General features: G+C 36.0%; 1 protein-coding gene across 3 annotated transcripts in view; it reads right to left on the bottom strand.

Annotated features, from left to right (window-relative positions):
- Positions 1-17,483, bottom strand: part of MYH10 (myosin heavy chain 10) — a 187,534-nt gene that overhangs the window by 126,229 nt on the left and 43,822 nt on the right. For 2 of the 3 annotated variants that reach the window (XM_072641088.1, XM_072641087.1), the window contains exons 4-6: positions 16,069-16,096; positions 7,680-7,782; positions 44-136 (exon numbers count right to left, since the gene is read on the bottom strand). In XM_072641088.1, coding sequence (XP_072497189.1) covers positions 44-136; positions 7,680-7,782; positions 16,069-16,096 — 224 coding nt within the window. Of the gene's footprint in view, positions 1-43; positions 137-6,935; positions 6,966-7,679; positions 7,783-16,068; positions 16,097-17,483 lie in introns of all 3 variants that reach the window. The other variant, XM_072641089.1, reaches the window with a different exon arrangement.

Genomic DNA, 17,483 nt, shown 5'->3' with positions numbered 1-17,483 from the left:
CAGAAAACTGAGAAATTAAACTTTATGATGCTATTAAACTTACAAAACGAGAAGAGTTGTCATTTTTCACAGTTTTTGCATTTCCAAATGATTCAAGGATTGGGTTTGCTTGTAAAAGTTGCCTTTCAAGTTCTCCCTAAAACACATCACACACAAACACAAAAACAAATATACAAGTATTTAGACTAAAACCTTCAATTAACCTTTGATTGCCTCTTTTTCTCAGTAGTTTTGTACCAACTGCCCCTTTAAAATGGGTCTTCTCAATCCTGGATGTTTTGAAAGGATTTCACTAAAAAATGAAATAAATTATCAAATCAAAAAAGACTAATGTTGTTAAACAACAAAGATGATGAATTTAAGTATGAGAAAAATAAATTCAGCACTGATTTATGGGAAAACGCAAGAAACAGAGTTTCCAAAAGTAAAATGTTATGTAACACTATCACAGTGATTTTTTTGTTAACGTGAAGCCAAAGCTCATCATTAAAAATGTTAACCATCTTACATGAGAGGAAAAGTACTTACAAATACATGATCTCAACAGACATGCACAAAATACTCTGATATAGGCTGGCTAGATATCATTATCCTCATTTAACAGAAAGAAATACCAAAGGAACAAGAAGGTGCTAACTTTATTTTTTATTCAAATTGAATTCAGACATCTGAGTTTCTCATGACTGTATCCAGAAAGATGTATGCTTGTTAGGAATACCCCAAACTGACATGTGAACCTGTATGTAAGTCATAAAAAACTATAGTTTGTATTATTATTGTATTATGTTATTATTATATATAATGTAATACATAACATAAAATATTAATGTATTATAACACATTAATCCATATTTTATCCATGAGTCCCAAAAGGAATAGTATCATGGGGAAAAAGTATGCCAATTGTTTCCTCAACAAAGCTATACTTCTAGACTGGAACTAAAAAACTGGAATATGTGAACAAAACAAGACCGCTTTTTCAAGACACATCATTATAATTTAAAAATCAACAGAATCCTGATCCTAAAATTTAAACCAGCTTGTAGAAGTGAGTCAAGTGGAAAAAAAAAAAAAGAACCAAAAGATTTGAAATTTAGAACCCAGCTGTCATGCAAATACACTGTCTCACCACTCACTTCACACATCAACATAATCAAACGAGATAATTATGGTCACACAGCTTAGTTGCTGGCAAATTGAACTGTGTCACAGCCACTCTGGGCCCTCAGTTTTTTCTCTATAGAACAAAGGAGACAGGTTGAAGGATTTCTAAGGATCATATCTAAAATTCTTTTAATATAAATCCATATATGCTGTAAGTATTCATGAAATTTTAGTGTCAAAAGTCAATTCTTTTAAAAATACTGACCAGAGGTCAGGTGAAATTGAACAATGAGACAGATATGGGTCTCAGGCCATCCCCATCTCTGAGTAAAAAGCTAAAACAGTTGCTGAAACAATAAGATGCTAGACTGTATATTAATACCCATGTTATGTTATGGGTTCTCAGACAACTATCTGGATTACCCTGTTTTTCATATATTTTACCTGTAGTCAAATTCAATAAGGAAATGAGGAGCTGCACCATTTAGCCAAGTCTACTTAAAAGATAACAAAATCCTGGCAGATGGCCTGTCTGTTTTGTTTTTATATAGAGATTAATTTAATTATACAGTAATAAATCATTTACCTGGCAATTGGTAAAGTAATTTCACATCAATGAATTTTCCAAATAATCTATCAAATTCAAACTTCAAAATTTCCAACATTTTAAATTGATGACCACTCATTAAACTCAATGTATGCTGGGTACTGTCTTCTGCAATGGAGAGATGTAGACATGTAGACACACACACACACACACACACACACACACACGCACGCACGCACGCACGCACACTTTAAAGACAAAATATAACCTCTAGGTACCGCGTATGTTCTAACTGGGGAAACATCAAATATAAATAAATGTGTACATACAAGATACATACAGAGTAGATAGAAAACAGTCTCAGAGCAGAAGGCACAGTTTCTGAGAAAAGTGGCATTTGAGCCAGATTCTAAAATATGGAGGTTAGAAGGAAGAGCATTCCAAATACTGCACAGGGGATGGCCAGTGCAAAGGCCTAGAAATGGGAGATACAGCATTATGTAAGAGGAAAAGCCAATAGACCAGTATGTCTGGACCATAGACTACGTGGGGGGGAACAGTATGTTATATTATAATATGACAAGGCAGGTAGAGTTTTAAACGCCAAGCGTTTAACGTTTGAAATAACAGGTAACGGAAGAAAGAAGAAAGGAAAAGAGAGAGGGAGGTGCTTTTATATAGTGGTTACTGCATGCTAGGAACTGTGCTGTGCTGTTTTTTTTTTTCAAATATCAATCCTCATAACAACCTTGCAAGGTAGGTGCTATTATTATTCCCACTTTAGAGTTGAGGCAACTAAGGCAAACAGGTTAAGTGACTTGCTCAGTTATACAGCTAGAAGTCTCTGAGGCTAGATTTGAACTCAGGTCTTCCTGACTCCAGACTCAGTGTAGTCCTCTGCACCACCTAGCTGCCATAGATGGGAATAACATGGTCAGAACTGCTGTTTAGGGAGCAATCTCCCAAGGTCATACCGTGGTCTTATCAGAGTCCTCATTTCCCTTCACTATATACACAGACACACAGGCACTTGACCTCCCACCCGTGCCTTTGCACTGGCTCCAGGCCTAGAAGGCACTCCCTTTTCACTCATGTCACTGAATTTCTTTCTGCCCTTAAAGACACAGCCAGTATGACTTCTACATAAAGCATTTCCTAGTCCTCTCAAATGTTGGTGTCCTCCTTAAATTACCTTATTAAACAAATTTCTATTTGTATTCATTCTCTGTATAATTATTCTGAAGTACCTACTACAGTGCTTAACATACAATAGGTGCTTAAATTAATACTTGGTTGATAGTTCTAAATCCCAAATTATCATAATTTCAACAACTTGATTTTAACTGGAAATTTCTTAAGATAACATAAATTACTCAGGTAGTAGAATGCTGACTCCCATTTTGACTAATCCAGGCAGAACCAAACAGAAGTATTTTTTCTGAGCCAAGTTTCTCATCATTTGTCTTCTGCTCAATGAGGCAAGATGATGTTGCAGATAGAACACCAGCCAAATAATCAGGAAGATCTAGTTCACCTCAGACAACTACAACTTTTAGGAACTTGGGCCAGTCATTTAAACTGAGCCTCAGAATCCTCATCTGTAAAATGAGGGAGTGGACAGTATCTAAAAGTCCCTCAATAATCTCTAAAGTTCCTTTGCACTTCAAATTTGTAACTGGAGGATTTAATGATGAATTCTTTTGTTTAAATCTACAAATTCCAAATTTTTACTACTGAATTACTTAAGAGTAAACTAGTCTTCATCTTAAATGATAATGAATGTCACTATTAGGCCTCTGGCAACAGAATGGCTACACATATTGCTTCCTAAATCCCATTTGCGGCAAAGGAGGCTCCTAGGACCAAAGTGAATATGTGGAAGAGGTATGGGAGTGAGAGGTATAGAGAAAAGACATCTCAAAATCCTCTTCTTTTTAGGGTAAAGTCTCAGAGAACATTCTAGTAAGGTGAGTAGGTGTTAAGGGAAGGGAAGAAAAGGTAATATTAATTTTCAGAGGTAGATAAGGAAGCTAGAGTTCTTGGATAAGTCTTCCAACGTAACCTCAAGTAGACAAGTTCATCTTTCTATTGCCCTCTTCCTGGAAAAAGAATTTATGAGATAAAGATCTAGTGATTTTTAAAGAATTCTAAAAAAAAAATTTAGGAGCTAACAGTAGCAAAAGCCTTAAGTCAAAGAAATGTCTTAATGATAGGACCTCCAATGTAGTTTTATGTCCCTATTATTACATCACCTGCCCAACAACACTGTAGGACTCTTTCACCCCATCCTCTCTCTGCTGAATCAAGACCATATATCACAAGAAATATTTCTGTTATGGGTGAAATCAAATAGACAGTTCATGATTTGAGTTAAAATCATGAATGAAATAGAGACATTATAAAGTTCAAGCCTGGCCTCAAAGAAGAAATGTGAGAAGATATTTCCTCCCTCCTCTCCTTTTTCAGACTTTTTAGATACAATGATTAGTTTTAATGAACTTTTTTATTTCTATTTTTAAAAAACTCTATTATAAGGGACAGCTCTCTAGGAAAGAGGAAAGAAGAATATACTGAGAAACGTGGGTAACACAAATACCAAAGATATCAATAAAAATCTATTTTCCAAAAATGGAAGGAAACCATAATCTTTCCCATGCCCAGCACCTCTCACAAAGGAATGAACAAAATGAACACTCAAAGATCATCCTAAGACTAAAATACTACTAATTTCAATTATATCCACTCTAGGCAATTTCCTAAACTCAAATGTTTTTAGTGAAACTAACAAGTAATTTCTTAACCATTATGGCTGAAGGAAAAGAAGCAGGAGTTGGCAGAGCATAGGTACTGATCTTTTCTTATCAAATTTGATTAGAAAATCGTCTATGCAACTACAAATTTTGGTGTTTTTATTTCTCCACGAAACAAAGATAAAGGTTAGTCTCAATTCACTTACTGAAAAAGGTATCACCTGGCAAAAGACCTGGTGGGACTAAATTATGATTCATGTAAAAAAATGGGGAGGACCCTTAAATCTGGAGAAACTATAATTTTCTACCAGTGAGGGAAGCAAACTTTATTTTTAAAGGAGGAAAAATTAAACCACAAATTTAAATATGATGTGCATTCTGTCATCTTCTTCCCTTTGAATCCGAACTCAAGTTTTATATAGACCAGGCTGAAAGCTGGTGAAAACAAACATGTTCCAGTTGCTATGCAAGCATGAAAAGTCTACAACACACAAAAGCTTAGCTTAAAGAAAGCATATTTAGTAACTGATCGAAAACGTCTGTTATGGCTTGGTTGCTCTGCTGGCTAAAGCAATGTCCAGATACAAAGACCAGCAGAATCCTAGGTCAGTGTGGATGGAAAATAAGAGCAAATTGTATTTTCAGTAAGATAGTTATTTGTATGTAAATACCCAAAAAGAAGTGAAAGAGGCAAATATGGATTTACAGGTATCACTAAGGGTTAGTGGTGAAAAAACTTAAGGTTATGCTATATGAAGATTAACTGAATCTGTAGAAGATACGGCTGGGCAGAAACATGGTAACTCTCCTCAAGTATCTAAAGGGTATTTGGAGGAAGAATATAGACTTGCTCTGTTTGACCCCAACTAGGAGCAAGGGGTGGATACTGGAAAGAGGAAGATTTAGGCTTAATGTCAGGAAAAACTTCCTAACAACTAGAGCTATTACAAAGTGGAGTGGTAGGACGCAAAGTGGTGAGCTCCCCTTCTTTGCAGGTCTTCAAGCAAAACCTCAACACCCACCTGTTGGGTGAGGTATAGCAGGGATTCCTTTTAATAATCATGTAATTTAATTTATATACCCATTTAATGTATGTACTAATTTAATTAACGTCCAGGTATAGATACACTACTGATATACAACAGTTACTCTGAAGTTTAAAATGACACTTAAATAAAGTGTTTTATGCCACATATTAAATCATTTAAGGATTTAACAATCTAAATTTGCATATTTTAATAATTAGAATGAATATTTACCATTCCATTTTATACTCTGGTGAGAGAAAGTAGTGTTTGGAATTGTCATGTAACACTCTAGCATCTAACCAAAATAGCCCTTTAAATTAATGATTAGATTTCCCAATTATCAGTTCCAGTTGCCAAAGTAATAAATATAGGCCATGATTTTTATATAGATAGCATCTAGTTGAAGCTATCTGTCCACTTAATACAAGTACAATAAAGTCCTTCAAGGATTAATTCATTCAGAGGAATATCTAGAGCAGCAGTGTTAAATTGGACAACAAACCACAAATCAACTTTATCTATATTGTATTTTTACTTTGTTAAACATTTCCCACTTACATTTTAATCTAGTTTGTGCCACGGGAGTTTTGTCACACTGTGAGTTTGATACCTCTGATCCACAGCATTTCCCCAACTAAGTGGGAAGGTAACACTAACACGTGTGTCTAATTCCTTTAATATTTATAAACTGTCTTTACAACTCAGCCTCACATTTGTTTTATATTGCAGCTTAGTTTATATTCATAACATTTTCTCAGCAACAGGGAAGATTATACTACGAAATACATATTTGGCCCACTTCTTTGTAATGTATCTACACGACATGTCTGTACCTTCCACATGAGGGAGAATTCATCTCCTTTATCTCAGTGGAGGAGAGAAATAGGTAACTTTCTCCTATACATGTTATTCCTGTGGCCTGTGAAGCTAAAAGGAAGGAATCAGTCTCATTAAGTATTAAGCATAGTTTCCAGGATTACACTCTCCTGAACTTGTCCATGAGAAAGAAAATCCTAACTCTATGTTGAATAAAATGAAGCCCTTAAACACATAGACAGCAACGATACGTGACTTTTAAGAGATCAGAAATATCTGTTGTCCCAAGTGTTAGAACTTTTGACATGACAGCATATAACTCAAAACATGCTACAGAACACAAAGGCCTGTATCAGATTATAATTAACAGCTAATGAAATAATTCCATGCAGTACTGGAGGGATATATTTGGAACAAAAACCTTATTACATAAACATGCTTTACAAATAATGCCATAAAGTCAACATTACAAAACAAAAATTTTGATAAAACTGAAGTAAATGCAATTTGTTCTACCATCTCTAACAGAAGAAAACAACTGAAAAATAACTATTTTGATTATTGTTCTAACAACTGATTATTTGACAGTATAAATTTAGCTATATAATTTATTTCCATTAGAACACACAAGAAGCCAAAGAGAATAGTTGCATTAACTCATAACTAAGAAGCATAAAGAAAAGCACTTGCCTGATGTTTCACTGGCTTAGGCGATTCAGGCTGGTTACAAACAAATAAATGCAAAAGTTAGCAAGTTTGGGCTTTCCCTTGCAGCAAACTATTTCCCATATCATTCAGCTCAACATGCAATTTAGTGTGATAAAAGCTTATCCAGCATGCCATCAAGCTCCATTAATTGGCATTTCTGCATCTTTATATTACAAGAAGAACTGAGAGTTGTAATAATTACTCTGGCATCCTGAAAACTTGAAGACTACACTCATTTCCTCAAATCCAATCACCAGATTTAATTTATTCACACCTTCACCCCAATCCCCTAACACACCCAAATATATTCTCTCTTGTCTTACCCAAATCAATTTTAAGGAAACATGACTTTTTATCCTTTCTATTAAACCTGATTCCCATAACCCCCCATGGAAGTCTTAAGAGGTCAAGAACAGCACAAGGCTCCCAAAGACCAGGCAGGTGAAAAAGTTTAAGGATCCTACTGACAGAAAGTAAAAACATGCTTAAAACTCTTCAATTCAGCTTACTAACTCTTTAGAGATTCCACAAGAGGGAAATTCTTCTTGATGCAGCCACTAATGAATAGCTCAGATACTACAACACTCCTCCCACCTCTTTTTGTGGTAGAACATCTGATTAAGAGAATGAAGTGAATATTGTACAAGACAAATGCAGGCTTTTCTTCTTGATTTTCATTTCTTAGCAAATTAAAAAAAAAAATAAATGATTTTTAAAAAAACTTACCGGAATGTTATGGTCCTTTCTTCCTTTATGGGAAGAAGCAACATGAGCAAGATACTGAATAACTTTCTTGGTATTTTCTGTCTTCCCAGCACCAGATTCACCCCTGAAAGTATAAATTACCTGAATTCATCTTCATTCTTTAAAGTAGCTATAGCATGCCCAGTTCAAAAGTTGATCTTTGAGAGTAAAGATAAATAAGATGCCTCAAGGTCATTAATTGTAACAGAGAGGGAAATAAAAACCAACATCTCACATACTCTCTATCTGCCCTCAGGATGTCCCCTGCTTCCAAACCTCTCCCTCCCACTCCTTTAATACAGAAAAGGAAGAGCTCTCCTTCCGAGGTTTTCCATACTGCATTTTTCTCAATACTAACAAATCTACTTCCATTGACATTGCTCTTAATTAGTCCTGGGGATCCAACAAGTTAAGTCTTTCACTTTTCCACCAGACAGTTCTTTAAAGACTTGAAGGTGGCTACAAACCTAAATCATGTGTCTACTAAGCTAACAACAATATCCAGTTCCCCCAAGTAATTCTTGCATGGTATGTTCTTCAGACGTTTTAGTGTCCTAGACACTATCTATCTCTCTGTCTGTTTCTCATACCACACAAACACACACACGCACACGCGCACACACACACGCACACACGCACATGCACACGCACACACACACGCGCGCGCACATGCACACGCACACACACACTCCCCCCTCCCCCCCAAGTATTACCTTCCTCATTCTGGACATCACGCCTAAGGCCAAGATCTCATTAGATTTTTAATGGCTATGATACAAGATTGACTCATTAAGTTTACAATCCATCCAACTTCCTTGCTAGCTTCTTATCAATTCTGTACTTAAACAGTTAATTTTCAAAATCCGAGCAAGGAACTTCACTTTAAGGGTATTACGTTTTATCTTATTAATTATGGTCCATTGGTTTAGACAACCAAGATGTTTTTTAATTCTTTCATGTGTTTGCTATACCTCCTGGTGTATTCTGGGGATCTATTATGCCTTTTCTATTTAAAAAAATCATTTTTATTAAAATATTTTAAAATCATCTAAAAAGATCAATAACAATCAAAACCAATAAAACCAACAAAAAATTCACTGGGATAAGGAAACCTTTGCTACTTAGAATCAACATGACCATATGTAAGTCACAATCTCTCTGAGATTCAGTTTCCTCATTGCACTACCTCAAAAGGTTGTTTATAAAGAAAACAAAGTGATATATAAATTAGCTATTATTACAATGTAGATCAAGATTTCAAACAACACAGAACAAGACATACATTTCTGGTCCTAGAAAGGTCCTACTATGTGCCAGGCCTGGATAAATATTGCCTCATTCGATCAATACAACGGTGTAAGAATAATGCAAGAATTTGTTTTGCTAGACTACACATAATTGTTAGAAGCAGGTTTTGTTTTTCTTTTAAATGTGGGGAGGGGTAAAGAAAAATAAATGCTTGTTAAAATATAAACAAAACCAACAAGTTTTACATAATATGAACAACTTTCATTAATCTTCAGCCCTTGTTTATCACTACTCATCAATAATGCTGACTTTCTCTAAGTTTTGAATACAACACAACTAGGTCTAATCCCTTTCCTAGAATGATGTGACTTTGTAGTTTCAGGATTTTCAGGGCTTTATCAGGAATCAAAAGCCCCATGAGCTTTTCTTGCATTTCAGCTTTCACTGACCTAGAAAATTTTTTTTTTACCCATGATTAGCCTGTATTCCTAGGGAAGCACTTAAGGTTTGACTGATTACTGCCACTCTCTCCCAGCTCTTGAAACACTTAACATTCTCATATAATTTTCCTTTCTGTAGTTAAAAATCATGATTACAATCACAGTGGGAGAACTGAGACTAGAATCTCAGTCCCCAGAGTAAGAGAGTATATTTTTTTTTAAAGCATACTAGGATGCAAAAATGATTCACTTTAAAGCCAACCTCTGAGAAACACCTTAATGAATCAACACATCACTCCTCCCTGTCTTTCCTGCTTTTCTATCCCCTTCATCCATTTCAATTGTTTGAAAAATATTGTAGTCTATAAATGGACAGGAATTCTTTCAAAGAAAAAGCATTATTGAATAATAGAAGAAAATTATATATTTAAGTGAACTAAGGTTACGTTTAAAAGAAGTAATTAAACAGAAAGTGTCACCTTTACCAAATGGCCATCTGTTTGTCATCAGACAGAACAGGGACAGGAGAGCTCCAAGATGAGTATAATGGTAGCAAACAGTCCCTTGCCTTCTCAAAAAAAAGTTTTATGTTGCTTTTCTTACATAAGTGACACACACACATTATATTCAATAGGTTGAAACCTGCTCAGAGCTTGAGAAAACATTCTGAAATATTAATCATTTCAGGAGAATGGGGATGGGGAACATCTAGTTCAGAGGTTCCAGTAGTGGGAAATAACAGGGACTCCAAAACAATCCAGGGGATGGTAGTAGCCTTGGGTGCAAATGGGGGTCATTGAATAAAAATAAGGGAGAAGTGGAAGCATAAGGAAAGAAGAGAAGAAGAATTTTTAAACCATTCGTATGTTTCATCTGTTGTGTAACAGAATCAAAGTCACAGTGTTTACATTCTTTTCCAAATAAACACACAAAATGCAAGTTATAACCTATCGATGGTCAAGTCATCCAACAGGTCTTAACAAGAAAATGCTGGAGGAGAAGGAAGGGAAGAAGAGGGATCCTGTCAAGCATTGTCAGGAAACCCAGCACACATGGGCAGGAATATATGCATGTAATGACTTGTTTACAATATTTACAATGATACTATATGGATATATACATGGATATATACATCAAAATTTCAATGCAGGAAAAAATAAATTTACAATAAACTATTAAATTTAAGAAGCATCATTTTTTTAAAAAAAATTATTTTAAAAAAGTTTTTAAAAAATTTTTAAAAAGTTAAAAGGTTAAAGAAAGTGGATTTTCAGGGGCACACTGAATAATTTTTTTTTTTTTAAAGGGAACAGTAGGTCAAATAAGTTTGGGAACCTCTGATCTAGTTCAGTGAGATTAGGCTCTGAAGTTAATGTTATCTAGTCAAGGTGGTTAAGTACTCAAAGTGATATGCCAGTTTATAAAACTGCAACTCAACTTCAAAAGTCTTCATTCTAGTTATCTCTTGCCTTGTTATCTGGCTATTATGCTCTCCAAACTAAACTTTTATTGACTACTCCCAAGGACGAATTAAACAATTCAACTCTGAACTCCTGCTCTGGGATCATGTTTCCTCACTCTCCCAGCAACTACTCAGCCAAGCATCAAACTCCTTTTCATCTCATTAGGGCTGTATTCAAATTATTTCAACCACTGCTTCCACAGGGGGCATGTCAATTAACTTCCCTATTATCCTTCTTACTTTTCTGGTGACTTCCAAGATAAATACACCCTTCCAGGACAACTGTCTCGCTGAATGAAATGTGTTCCCCTATCGGAATGTAAAGGGAGAGCAGGTACTATCTTGTTTTGGTATTTGTATATGCTGTGTTTAGCACAGGGCTTGGCACAGAACAAGCATTTAATAAAAACTTTTTATTCAATAGTTCAAGTAATATCCTAAAATAGGCACAAAATAAAACTATTCCATAAAGTCTCTCTACTTATATTTCTCTTTTAAGTGATTTCCCAGAATCAGAGCATATGAAAAAAAATCATTAAGAAACAATATCTAAGGATAAACTGAAATTAATCTTTATTAACCAATATCCTTCTACTATGTCGTGTTTCCATCTCTACAACGAGCATTAACTTGCTTCTAGGTATAAGTCAATGTGTCGATCTCACATTACAAGAACAGAAATGTTTCAGCAAAGTTAGTTGAGCTGCAAATTGTTTTCCCAATGACTACTCTCCTCCAAAATTGTACTAAGAATTTAGCCAAAACTTTTCAGTACAGGAGTGTGCTAAAATGGTAGCTCCCTTTATGGGGTGTGCCACATCATACTTTTGACTCCGACTGAGTCTTTGCCAAGAATCACAAATGGGGTGACAAAGAGTCAGACATGACTGAAAACAAGTGAACAAGTCAAAAGTCAGATGTGGGGAAGGGGGGAAGTTACTGTTCTCCTCCTCTATATTACCAGAGATAGCATAATAAAGTTCCTTATGAAGACAAGTTCCACAACTCTCTGCTCTGGACAGGGACATGCAGAATATTCAATTATGGAATTGCTGAGGAAGAGAGACAAACTATACCGCGTCCAGCAGACGGTACCCAGGGAATGAGAGAACTGCTGATCAAGCCATCAGGATAAGTTGAAGAAACAGGGAATCCTGAGCTGAGAGAAAAAATATCAGATAGAAAGTGGAGAAGACACATTACAGCCATCTTTTAAGTTCCTGGATGGCTGTCATGTAGAAAAGATATTATACCAGTTTTGCAATCTAGGGCCAAGCAGAATAAGGAAAAAAGGATGAAAGTTGCAGAGAGATAGATTTAGATTTTATTTAAGGAAAAACTTCCTAACAATTAAAGTCCAGCCAGTCAGCTGTTCAGTTAATATTACGTTTCAGGAAACATACTAAGCACTGAAAATACAAAGAAAGGCAAAAATATAGTCTCTGCCCTCAAGGAGCATTCATTCTAGAGTGGGAGACAACTTGTATCTATATCAAAGTACATGCATGATATAGATGGGAGGTTATCTGAAAAGGACAGCATTAGCAATTGGAGGGAGCAGGAAAAGACCTCCTTCAGTGGGTTCTGAGTTGAGTCTTGAAGAAAGCTGGAGAAATTAAGAGCTAAAGATAAGGGGACAGAATATTCTAGGCATAAGAGGCAGCCAGTGCAAAAGCACAGAGAAAAGACCTGGACTGTTACTGAAGAACAGCAAGTGGGCCAGTGAAGCTGGATCACTGAGTACATGGAAAGTAGTAAAGTATAAAAAAACCAGAAAAAGTAGAAAGGGGACTGGCTGGGAAGAGTTTTAAAAGGCAAAACTAAGCAGTTCATATTTGACCTTGGAGGTAGTAAGGTAACATTGGCATCTATTGAGGAGAAAGGTGACTTGGTCACACCCATGCTTTAAAAAATCCATTTGACAGCTGAGTATAGAATGAATTGATGTGGGGAAAGATTTGAAGCAGGGAGACTAATTGGAAAGTTATTGCAGTAATACAGGCAATAGGTAATGAGGGTCTAAACTACGACTGTAGCTTTATGAGTGGAGAGAAGAATGACGTAAAGCCAATAACAACAAAATATGGCAATGGAGTAAATAAGTAGGGTGAGTAAGAGCAAGTAGTCAGGGATGGTACAAAGACTGCAAGCTCAGGTGACCAGAAGATGGTGGTACCTCAATCGTAATAGCAAAGTTCAAAATGGGGAGGCTGGGAAGGAAGAAGAAGAGTGAGATAATGAGTTCTGTTTTGAACATGTTGAGTTTCTGGTGCCCACTGACCATCCAGTTTGACATGAGGTAGCTGAAGAAGCACAGGTCTATAAAAAGACTAAAGCTATCTATCTATCTATCTCTATCTATCTATCTATCTCTATCTATCTATCTATCTATCTATCTATCTATCTATCTATCCATCCATCCATCCATCCATCCATCCATCCATCCATCCCTAAGTATGAATCACCTGCATAGCGATAATGACTGCATCAATGAGAGTGATAAGATCACCAACTGAGATAGTATAGTCTTGGGGGAATCTCTTTAGGATCATACGGATAAAGAACCAGCAAAGTACAATGAGAAGAACTATTTGGACAGATAGGAGGACCAAGAGAGAACAATGCCAGAAAAGTCTACAAAGAATAAGGTATACAGGAGACAAAAGCGACCAGGTATCAAATGATGGAGAGAAGTCAAAAAGGATCAGTACTGAGAAGAAGCCACTGAATCTGGCAACTAAGAAGTCATAGTCAGTGGGGATTATAGGATGAAATGAGAGGGGTTTTACATTTTAAAGCATTGGTGAGACATGTTTATTTGCAGGCTTCTTAGAAGGAAGAAAGCCTGAAGATTAGAGAGTAAAGAAGCAATTTTCTGGAAAAATTGAGCAGTTATAGGGTTGAGGAAATATATGGAGGGAGTGGCTTTGGAAAGGAAAAGGGTTAAGTCTTCCGAGTAAAGTAGGAGTTAACTGAAGAAAATGTTTTAATTATGTGAGATGAGGAGGAGAGGAAAGGGAATTTGAGACTATTCTCAGTTAAGAAGGCAGGAGAAGATACTATGTGAAGAATAAAAAGAGAGGAAAAGGTTTGGAACAGCTACTGTGGAGAAAAGAATAGTAAAGTGATAAGAGAAGAACAGACTTTTTCACTTATTGCAGCTCCATTCAGAACAGGAGCAAAACAGGGAGATACTGGAAATAGTGTTAGGATTAGGTTAAGCATGATAGGACAAAGGGGCAAGGAGAGTGTAGACGTGAGTTAGTTCACCATGAGGTCAAGTTAAAGAAGAAAGGTGAATGTAGTCAGTGCAAGGTTGATACCTGGAAAAGAACTGAGGAGTGGAGGGAATAGAGATCACAACAAGGATGAAGAAAAGGGTTAATGATTAGGATCACTAGGGGATTAGGCATGAGGAAAGACAGAATGATAAAATATTATCATCAGATAAAAAATTTTAGAATTTGTGACTAAAGAAATGAAACATTTATAGGTAATGACAAGGGCAAGTGTGCTACTATCTCATGGGTCATGGGAAATGGGAGATTGAGGAATCTGGCCAGATAATGGAAGGAGGTAAAAATGAGGTTTTAAGATCAAAGGGATTTTGTTAATTGTGAAATAGGTATTCCAGAGGGTACAGTGGAAAGGTTATGGAGATATAAAGAACTATTTGGGAGAAGGAATGGAGCTGAAGTAGATAGGGTTGAAGAAGTGAGGAAGTACAAGCTGAAGATGAAGAATGAATGGAGTTTGCACACTGGTAGTCAAGGTTCTACTGGGATGAGACTGAATAAAAGGATATGAAAGACGACTAAGCACTGAGTAGAGAGTCCAAGAAGAGCATCAGTGAGTGGAGAGGGATTCCCCAAAAAGGCAGGAGATTAGAGTGCTCCAGATCTTCAATTACTGGCAGATGGAGATGTGTCCTCTGAGAACACAGGACGACTGGCAAGTGGGTGACCTTGTTTGTCATAGAGAAAGCCCTGTGGGGCCAGGACACAGAAGAGTTCTTATTTACAGGGGGCAGACCAAGCCAATGATGGGGATGATCCTAGGGCAGTGTCCCAAATTAAGTAGGCAGTGATTCTTTAGCATGTGGTACAGGAGACAAGTGACACTGGAGGGAGTGCTGGATAAGGTCCCAATGGGAAGAATTTGGAAGGCACAATGAGTAGCAGAAGTCTCTTCCTCAACTTGAGCCCTGACACTGGTAATTACGGATTAGGGACCAATGGGAAGATGCTAGGAACCCCAAGCAATAGGTACTTCTCCACATCCTGCTAGGTGCTGGAGTTGCCCCTTGATGAGTGTCCAACAAGAAGCAGTTGGTAATGCCCCCATATTAATTACAAATAATTCCAATTATAACATCATACAATCTTATAAACCATATAGTTCAACCTATACCTAACTAAACAAGAATCTCCTCCCATCTAACAGCAAAACCAGCATGTAGTCATTTAGCCCTTGCTCAAAGAATTCTTGCAGGAAGGAAGCCACTAACCTACCAAAGCAGTTCCTTCTACTTAAGGATACCTCTAGTTATTAAGAAGTTTGCATCTCTGCAATTTCTAGCACTGCAGCTTATTTCTGTTCTCTGTGGGCCTAGTATAATCCCTCTTCTACAAATACTTCAAGACAAATATCATATATCCCCTAAGTCTTTTCTTCTCAATCAACCCTTGCTCTGTTGAACACTATTCACATGCCATGATCACAAGGCACATCATCATCCTGAAAGGTTCTTCAGTGGAAGAGTAGCTAACCAAACATTTTAGGAGGATTATAATCTGGCGCAAGTATGAATAATGAACTAAAAAAGGAGACAGACTGAAGGCAGGGAGGATCTCTAGAAACCTATTATTAATGAGGAATGACTGAATGAGGAACTAACCTATACATGGTGGCAGTGGGAAAGTGAGACAATAGAAAAACTGAAGGAAGACACATAAGAACTAAATGGAAAAAATCAAAGATGAACACAAGATTTAAGACCCAGATCTGAAATCTGAATGAGTAGACAAGAAAGATATGTTTTATTAATTGAAAAGAGTGGAAAACAATATACTGTGAATACTTATTCTATTATTAAGAGATCTTCACTCCTGCTTCAAGTTTAAATAAAGAACTACCAATGATTTTAAATAACTTAGGAAAACTGGCTAAGGTCCTCTTAGTATCAAAGACAGTTATCAAAGTTTATTATTTGCTTACTTACGTGCAAAGAATTGACTGATCTTCACGATCTGAAAAACAAAAGGACAAGTAATAAGCTGTAAATATGCTCTCATTTTAACTTTACCATATTAGAAAATATATATAATGTTAACCAAAAAATGTTTGCTAAAGTTTTAAAGCAAGAATGACAGTATAAATAGATTAATTTGAGGTAAGAGATTAGATGGCTATAGCAATGATCTGTTAAAGCATCTTCTTTCCTCTGCCTCTTTTTTCTATCTTTGTCATTTTTAATTACCCATGAAACATTACAGAATTAAATTTTTTTTAAAATTACATATTCTCTAGTCTTAATTTTAAAAACAGATCCAAGTTAAATGTTTTATGTTTTTCTTCCCCAAAAAATTAAAACAGGGTGCTTTCTTTTGTTGTACTCCAGTTTACTGCAAATAACAAGGAAAGTAACAACTGACATACAGTGCTTTTCAAGCTTTCACGCATTATGTTACCTCATTTTTTAAAGTTCTAAGTACAAGGCATCATATCCGGCTTTCTGAGAAATTTCTGAAGTCTTATCTATGGACCCAATGGAATATCAATAGTCAGAAAAAGATCTTAGAATATGACCTAGTTTTCCAAAGTCTTCAAGTGATATTCATCACATATACCTAGGATGGGTTTGAAATCCAATCAGCAAAGAATGGATGAGTGCATGATACATGAACAACCATGTAAACTGAACTGAGGTAATCACAGGGAAGTGTGTAGTAAAAATGAGTTAAGGATCCACAACCTCAAGCAATCAACATAACTCAGCAGATAGAAAACAGAGGAACTAACAGATTTTCCTGGCTTAAACAAAGATATTTTGCCCCTATGAGATAGCGTAGATAGCAGCAACAGTGACTTTATTTCCCTAAGTACTTACTAAGCATTTAATGCATGTCCAACATCTGTCAAATGTTATAGGATAACATACAGTCTCTGCTACACTGAAGCTCATGACTAAATAGATTAGGACTCTGGGGAAAGAAAATAATCAGTGTGACCTACAATAACTAGGGAAGATTTTATAGAATATTTTTAAAAAGACCACAGCCAATTTGAATGGAGAGGTGAAGATGATAGCATCCAGGTGAAGAAAACTGTATGAGGAAAACTACGTGATATTAAACATATGCTATTCAGGAAAACAATCTAATCGAAATCAAGATAGTAATGAAAAATAAGGCTGGTTTTGTAAAATAGTGCCCAGTTATATAAACTTAATGTGACACTCATTCATCATGGATATAAGTCAGTTTTTTTCTTTACACCTTCAAAAAAAGATCATATAAATCACCATTAAAAGTATTATTGTCCTCAAAAAATGGACAATTGACACTCCAATAAAGCTCCAAGAGATTATTCTATTTCATCTGCTGGACTTGCATGGAATGTTCTTTTAAAATAGAT

This window comes from Notamacropus eugenii, chromosome 2 (assembly GCF_028372415.1).
Source record: "Notamacropus eugenii isolate mMacEug1 chromosome 2, mMacEug1.pri_v2, whole genome shotgun sequence".
NCBI classification, from domain to species: Eukaryota; Metazoa; Chordata; class Mammalia; order Diprotodontia; family Macropodidae; genus Notamacropus; species Notamacropus eugenii.
Note: the sequence above shows the minus strand (reverse complement) of the source record. Positions and strands in the feature narration are given on the sequence as shown.